At 40.1% G+C, this 8,727-nt stretch overlaps 1 protein-coding gene across 1 annotated transcript; it reads right to left on the bottom strand.

Moving 5' to 3' along the window:
* Positions 1 to 5,803: 5,803 nt before the first annotated feature.
* Positions 5,804 to 8,450, bottom strand: LOC137808900 (uncharacterized). The gene is made up of 5 exons (XM_068610120.1): positions 8,264 to 8,450; positions 8,077 to 8,155; positions 7,710 to 8,035; positions 6,846 to 7,646; positions 5,804 to 5,997 (listed from the first exon to the last, which is right to left on the bottom strand). Exons 1-5 carry the CDS (start codon positions 8,448 to 8,450, stop codon positions 5,804 to 5,806), a joined length of 1,587 nt encoding a protein of 528 aa, XP_068466221.1.
* Between the last annotated feature and the right edge of the window lie 277 nt (positions 8,451 to 8,727).

Here is an 8,727-nt window from a genome sequence, read left to right on the forward strand (position 1 = left end):
TTGATGGGCCAAAGGGCATTTGATGTAATAAACAACCAAAAAATTAGAAATAATTTGGTGAGGGTTGAAGCAAGAGTTAGGAGATTTAGGAAAGCTGATTCGTTAAAAGTATCAATGAATGAGTGGGTAATTCGAAAAACTAGGATGAAAGAGAAAATGTCGAATGAGATACGGAACGCGTACATATAGTGGCTACTCTTCTTGCAACCAACACCTATGAAGCAGTATTGAGTCCACATGGTGGATTTCATCAGATTGATTCAGCTGGAACTAATAACACTACGATTCAAGGTCATGGGCCATTAAATTCATCCAAAGTCTTTGAAGGGAAATCAATGATGCCAAACACCATCTTTTTGGCGTTTTCAACCACAAATATGTATGCCTTTATTACATTTGTTCTTGTCGGTTGACCTCTTTGTTTGTTGACCTAGGTGGACCTCTGTTTCTAACCTGTCTCCTCTGGTTTGCCCTTTGTCTCCTAAATTGTACTGGAAAGTGGTTCGGTTGAAACAGAGGGGTTGTACCTGTTGATCACACTCTGACGATCAAGTCAGTGAGAGCATAAAAATAAAAGTAGTATTTAACTTTAGTCTAGTACACGAAAATAACGTACCTTCACCTGAGGCTTCATGACTCTTTTATAACTACTTTTGTAAAAGCTTTCTCTCATTACTGAGAGCATAAAATAATAAAAGAAAAACCACCTGCTACAGGGCACCACTTATCTTTAGGCGTTAATTGTAGGAAAACAAATTTTTTCATGTGGGCACCCTCTCTCATGGTGCAACGTTATCTATTCACCATGCATGTAACTTAACTATCACGTGCATAATTAGGCTAAAATGTATTTACGTGACCTAGCCATTACATGCAATAACACCCACCTTAGGTTAAAAATATCTTACTAATAACCATATATTAACATATAAAATATTACTTTAATTATACTCCAGCGGGCTTACTATGGTAATTGGGCCAAACTCATGACCTGCTTCGTAGGCCCTATAACTGAGCTGACCTACTCACATCCGTGCACCGAACTCCGATCACTGAGCATCAAACACTTTGTCCAGTACACAAGCCCCCCAGTCTCGAGCTGAGCTTGGCTAAGCGAAGAAACTCCCGAGTGTTGATGTATCGACTTCTTAATAGGTAGGTGTAGCGCGACACACGAGGCATTTCTAAGGTGATGTCTCGCCACACTCAATCTCGAGAATACACATGGCATGAAATCAACGGCGGGAAAACCTTACCATTTCGAATTCCATCTTTGTATACACATTACTCAAAACCCCATTTTACTTTCACTATTCCATTTCTTCGAAAACTCAAACCCTTTCTCTTCCACGAACTCTCAAACTCCTTGCGCTCTCAGAATCTTTACCCTCAAAGCTTATTCTCTTCGACCACTACAAGTATTTTTCCTTTACACATTCCTAACATTTTGCATTCATATCATCAATTATCCTACCTGATCATCCATCTAAGCATTCATAATTACACTGCCTGAGCTGGGATTTCATTTTTGTTCATCATCTCTGTCGATGATGATTGTTTATTTGTTGATTATGTTGTATTACCTAGAATACACACTCATTTTGACTGTAACTTACTTGCTCTGCCTGGTTTGGACTTGTTCTTATATTCTGCTTATGCTTGTGTTTTAGATTTATCCGGAATGGATTACAAAACCTTGTATCCCTAGGCACCCCCAAAATCTTTTAGAAGAAACCTCCAATTATACTTCCTCTAAGAGTATCATAGCCCTTAGGAAAAATAAATGTCATTTCGGTAAGATAATGATAGAATAATAGTAGTTCCTTGTAGGGAGGATGAGCCAGTTTGTTGCAATAATCCTCGGATCCAAACGGTCCATTTTACTTATTTTACGCCACTGTTTTCAAAAAAGTCCTTTTGCGGCTTCCCTTTACCATCTTTGAAAAATAGCTTTTGACCGAGCTGAATGTGGCTCCTGCCCAGCTTTTGACCGAGCTTTTGCTCCCAGTTCGGCTTTTTGCCAACTGTGGAGGTCTTCTTATACCTTTTTAGGCCAAACGCCTGGGTCGCCAACTGTGGGTCTCTTTCAATGATGTATGTGGAAGAGCTTTGCTCTCCCTCTTCCAATCTTCATACAAAATTTTTAAAGGCAAATTCTTGAAATTTCGTAGCAACAAGTGGAATCCAACCCTTCTGGATGGGTTTCCCTTGTATTGGATCGAGAAGCCACTCTTCCAAGGTGCTCGGCGCCTGGAAGATCTGCCACCTCTAGATTAGGAAGTCTGCAAGTTACTCACCGGCTTGAAGGTGGTCTTTGATATTGCTCGCCCCCTAAGCAAAGAATTCTCACCCGAAGTCTTAAAGGTTTATACTGGTACTTCCCATTCTCTGCCCCCTATGCGACAAACTTTCATACCTGTGCTAATCCCTTGCTTTCTTTTCTTGCAGAGAAAATGTTATCACAATTTAACAAGAATGAGCTAGAAGAGATGGCCAAGAGGCTGAGGGTGGCTTCCAACGCGCCTAAGGAATCCTTGAAGATGAAAGCTCTCCTCACTGCCCCAGCTCCGACTGATGACGAAGAGACCACTTTGAGGTTGGTCTTCACGAGGAAAAGGAAAATCCTAGCAGCTCCCACTAAGCATTCTTATTCAGTTGGACGGGTTCCTTCGCATCATGATTCTCCATCTGAAGGTCAGACTCCCCCTCTGGACGTGGCAATTGCTCAAGAGTGCGAAACAGAGAGCTCGTAGAGGACAAACTTATGGGACCCCAACCTGGACGCCTCCTCCTACCTTGAAGAAACTCTACTGCCCAACGAGGAGAAGGAAAAGCTCATGGCCCATGATGAGAGTTACTTGTTTCGTGAGGCTATGAGGCAGTTTGGGCAAGCCCTTGCAACTAGCTGCTTAGCTACTTCAAAACTGAATAAAGAAGTAGAAAGGCTGCACAAGAGACCTCCAGGCTGCACAAAGAAGTAGTAAGGATGCAAGGAGAGCTCCAGCACTCCAAGACTTGTCATCAAGAAATGGAACAACATTTAGCTGACATGACCAAAACGGTCGCAACAGAGAAAAAGAAGTTCTTGGCTGAAGTTGCAAAGCTTAAGAAGGAGTTGTCCTACCAAAATGAAAAGTTCACCAAGAGAACTAAAGCGTGCAAACAAGACGCCGCCCAAGCCTACCTTGTGGGATTTGAGGTGACCACAAAACAAGCTTCAGGACTCTATCTAAGTATTGATTTCTCTGAACTTGGCCCGCGTAAGATCATGGTCAACGGTCAACTTGTGGAGAAGTAGCCTTACTCTCCACTTTACTTATAATTCCATAATACTTTGAACACTTTAAACATTACTGCATTTTCTAATTTATAAACACTTTCTATTCATGTGTATCTACTGCAACTTTCTTTTCTAGCCTAGCTATTTGACTTAGCAAATTTCGACTAGTGTAGTCAATGCATGTCTTTTTGTTTAGCTTAGTAAAATGCAAAGCGCCTGAACTCGGGTGGTTACCGACACCAATTCAGGTTGCCTTACCTACTCATAAATAAGGGATTTTAACGCAGAGCGCCTCCTCGGACTATCTCACCGAGGAAGGTCACCTTATCCATCTTAAGCCAAACAATCTTAGTTATGACCGATTAAACCTCAAAGTGCCTGAACTCGGAATCTTACCAAGAAAAGGTCGTCTTAACTGACTTAAACCAAATAATCTTAGTTATGGCCAGTTAATCTTCAAAGGACCTGAACTCGGAATCTTACCAAGAAAAGGTCATCTTATCTGACTTAAACTAAACAATCTTAGTTATGGCTAGTTAGTCTTTAGAGAGCCTGAACTCGGAATCTTACCAAGAAAAGGTTGTCTTATCTTACTTAAACCAAACAATCTTAGTTATGGCCAGTTATTCTTCAGAGCGCTTGGACTCGGAATCTTACCAAGAAAAGTTCGCCTTATGTGATTATGGATAAGTGATCCGCACAAAGTGCCTGCTCGGGAATCTTACCTAGGCAGGTCGCCTTACCTGGCATCAGTAATCATCTATACACATGACAACTATTCGGATAACCTCACCGAGACAGGTTGTCTTATCATGTGTTAACAAATAAACAAATCTTAACGCACGACCTTTCAAGAACAATTCTTTCATTGGATGACCTCGTTAAAAAACCCCCGTAAGGGAAAAAGAGTGTCCCCTTAAACATTACATCATTTAGAAAGAAAGCCTTAACAACATGTCTTAACTGAAATAAAACTTTAAATTTGCCCCATTCCATGTTCGAGGTATAGGTCCCCCCTTGAGGGTTTCAAGCTTGTAAGCTCCGTTCCGAAGCACCTCAACTACACAGAATGGGCCGGTCCATTTTGGAGACAACTTATTCTCCAACTGGTAGGGATGAGCCCTTCACATAACCAAGTTGGCAACCCTGAGCTAATGAGGTTTCAACTTGGTCTTCTGCTTCATCTCCACCTTTCTCTTCAATGCTTCAGACCTAATGCGCCTGCTCACGCACTTCGTCTAGCAGATCCAGGTTCACCTTTCTTCCTTCGTTATATTCTTCAACAACGAAGTTCTGGAACCGAGGAGAGCTTTCTTGGATCTCTATTGGTATCATGGCGTCTGATCCATATACCAAACTTAAGGGCGTATCCTTAGTTGTCGACTGAGGAGTAGTGTGATATGCCTACAAAATTCGTGGAACTTCTTCCGACCAAGTACCTTTGGCTCTCTCTAGTCTCCTCGTCAATTCTCTGAGAGAGACTCTATTAGCAGACTCAACCTGGCCATTCGTCTAGGGATGCTCTACTGAAGCAAATATCTATTTTATGTCGAGCTCCGAGCATAACTTGTGCAATTGTTGACTTGCAAACTGGGTTCCGTTGTCAACACCAGGTGTCTAGGGATCCCAAAATGGCATACAATGTTCCTCCACACAAAATGTTGCACCTTATGAGAAGTTATTTGTGCAACTGGCTCGACTTCAATCCACTTTGTGAAGTATTCAATAACAACTATGAGATACTTCATTTGACGAATTGGTAACGGGAAATGACCCAAAATATCTATTCCCCATGTATGAAAAGGCCAAGGGCTATAGATCGACCGCAACTCCTCGGTAGGTGCGTGATGCCAATCAACGTGCTTCTGACACTGTTGACATCGTTGTGAATGCTTCACGCAGTCCTCCTTCATGGTCGACCAATAATACCTAGCTCGAACGACCTTCAACGAGAGAGCTCTTCCTCCCACATGACTCCCACATATACCTTTGTGGAGCTCTTCCATGATGCGGGTACACTGATCCCCACTTATGCAAGTAAGGATGGGATGGGTATAACCATGACAAAACAACTTTCCATCTGTTAGCATATACTTTCCCACATTTCTCTTAATTGTCTTAGCCTCTGCAAGATCTACAGGGAGTAGACCATCGACCAAGTAGCGCTGTTAAGGAATTATCCAAGTCTCCACAGTGTCGACCTGCAGGACTTTCAAAGTCTCAGGTGACAAGGACCGGTGCCTCCTCCCCTGCTTCGAGCTCACCCCCAAGATCTCCACACGACTGACCTCGGCTAGCCCCCTTGCAGTGGTCTTTGGCTTTGACCTGTCAGGTGACTAGCAATGAGTCACTTTTCACCAACAAACTTCAAGCGCCTAACTCTTTGGCCAATAGCATCCCAACTATCAAGGCTTCATATTCAGCCTGATTGTTGTTGGCTTTAAAGGCAAACCTCAGGGCTTGCTCGATCAATAAACCACTTGATCGCTCTAGAATGACCCCAACTCCTCTCCCTTGTTGGTTTTAGGATCCATCCACTGAAAGAACCCATTGGAAGTCATTAGGATCAGTTTGGGGACCCTCAGATGACAGCTCTACCATAAAATCAGGATACACCTGGCCCTTGATCAGCCCTTGTGGTTCGTACTGCACATCGAACTCAGACAGCTCAACTGCCAGCAGACTATTCGACCTGCTATGTCGAGCTTTTGGAGGACCTTACAAATGGGCAACTCCTTCATCACAATCATAGTGAAACTCTAGAAATAATGACGAAGCCGCCGAGTTGTGAACATCACTGCCAAAGAAACCTTCCCAATGGCTTGGTACCTCACCTCTAGCCCTTGTAACACCTTACTCACAAAGTAGATGGGTTTCTGAACCTCACCTTGACCATACTTAAAAGAATTTTAATTTCCAATGGTTGGAAGATTATATTCCATGAAGAGCAGTTATTGCAGAGAGAAAAGAATTTCAGAGCATTAATTAAAGCGTTGTTGACCACAAACGTCACAGGGTTTGACTAGAAAATCAAATCAAAGCATAGTTAATTAAAAACAGATTTGACCAATGCTAACAGAGTTGAAACAATCGGTTGTTTCGAAGAATCAACCAAGTGATTTTCTGTGATAGAAATTTGAAAATAATAAAAACAAACACTTCAATAGTGAATGAAAGACAAGGATACACAACAAGTTACATATTATTTCTTTGAGAATAAAGCAGATATAGAACCAAAAAAGAATTATGAAAATGATGAATTTGATTTATAACAGATTGTTTAAAAGAAATTATATCCTTCAAGAACAATATACAAATCTGAAATAGTTCAATACATCAGAAACTAAGCACTATCTTTAAACAAAAGCATCCACATAAGCAAGCTTCTACAAATCCTTGAATATAGAAGCATGATCTTGATCCTACAGATCCTTTATGTGAAGACAAAATTCTGCAAAAGAAAGCTTGTCAAATCACAAGATTTGATCCCTTAAATAGCTTGATACCTTCCATGTTAGATTTATTTTAGAACCATCAAAATTTCTTGGAATCCATTTAAAAATACCTTTAGGAACAAGAGATTTACGAATCATGAAGAATCTAACAGAATGACCTCTCTTCATACAGTAAAAATATGTAACAACCGGTTGTTTCGTTCTTTTAATCGATTGATTTTCTAACACTGATGAAAAAGGTTTTGAAATGCCATTCTTTCTGCTCTGTGGATAAAATCCTAAGCCTGCTTTTCCAAAGACACAATTTTGATATGCAAGAACATTCTCAAAGTTGGATTTTCCAGTTGTAAGCCTATCCACAGTTTTCAAAAGGTAATGAATCTTCTTTTCAAGATTTTCACAGTTTTCACAAAAATTAGAGTCACACATGCAAGCAGAATTTTTGTAAATTAAATCTAAATTTTCAAAATCAACTTTAGATTTTTCCAACTCTTCTTCTAGTGTTTTGACTCTGTTTTCAAGCCAATTGTTCAACCCTTTCAACCGGTTGTTTGAGAGAGCCAATCTATCAGCTTCTTCATGTGTTTCATTAAATGCTTCAAGTAGTTGGTAGTAATTGTTACCTTTCACTGAAGAAGATGAGCTCATACTGCTTGATGTTGATCCCTTTAAGCATAGGTTTGCTTCTGCATCATCTGAAGAGCTGGAGGAGGATACCTCATTGTCATCCCAAGTTATGTATGCTTTCTTGGTTTTTTCCCTCCTTTCTCCTTTGAAATTAGCTTTCTCCTTGCTTTCATTGTTAGGACATTCAGCTTTGATGTGTCCCTTTTCACCACAGTCATAACAAATATATTTGTTAGGATTAAAGTCATTCAGCTTCTTAGAACTGTACCTCTTTAAAGATTGGCCTTTATTCTTTTACAAGAATTTGTTGAACTTCCTTGACAGTAAGCTCATTGTGTCTTCATTACCATCACTGGAGTCTTGTTGCCTTTTCTGGTTAGCATCTTTAAGGGCAATACCCTTGTTGTGTTCGTCCTCACTTTCTTGGACAACCAATCTATTCATCTCAAACTCATGCTCCCTTAGCTTACTAAACAAGGAAGTTGTTGTCATGGATGTTAAATCCTTTGACTCAGAAATGGTAGTGACCTTTGGCTGCCAAGACCTATCAAGACACTTTAAGATCTTTATATTCAGCTCTTCTTTGTCAAAGCTTTTTCCAAGGCTCATTAAGTGGTTCACAGTGTGGGAAAAGCGTTTCTGCACATCAAAGATTGTCTCCCCTTTCTGCATTCTGAATAATTCATATTCTTGGATGAGAGCATGCTTTCTTACCCTTTATACATCATTAGTTCCCTCATGTGTGACCTCAAGAATGTCCCACATTTCTTTTGCTTAACTGCATTGTGATACCCTAAAAAATTCATCACAACTTAAAGCAGAAGTTATAATATTTTTAGCAATCCCAATCAAACTTTGTTTTTCTTGCTATCAGCCTCAGTCCATTCAGATGAAGGCTTACCAACAAATACATCATCTTTCTTAACTTGAGGAATAAAAGGACCATTTTCAATTGCTTCCCAAATTCCTTTATCTGTGGAGTGTATAAAAATCTTCATCCTAACTTTCCAAAACTGGTAATTCACACCACAAAACAGTGGTGGTCTATTTATTGAAGCACCTTCCCCAAAAGGTAGTTTATCAGCCATTAAAACAGATAAAACAGAACTTGAATAATTTTCAAGAACCTAGCTCTTGATGTCAATTGTTAGAATTAATGGCCTAAAAGAGAGGGGGATGAATTGTTTGACAAAAGATTTTTGCAAAGATTGGCTAAGAATGAAGTTTTATCAACAATCACAGAAGGAGCAATCAGGGAAGCCAAACAATCAAAGCAATTAAAATTGTTTGCAGAAAAACAATCAGTTATAATTTCGTTTTAACCGAATGTTTATTGTAGCAGAAACAAAAATCAAATCAAACAGT

The sequence above is a fragment of the Phaseolus vulgaris genome, chromosome 11 (genome assembly GCF_000499845.2).
Source record: "Phaseolus vulgaris cultivar G19833 chromosome 11, P. vulgaris v2.0, whole genome shotgun sequence".
In the NCBI taxonomy this organism is placed as follows: domain Eukaryota; kingdom Viridiplantae; phylum Streptophyta; class Magnoliopsida; order Fabales; family Fabaceae; genus Phaseolus; species Phaseolus vulgaris.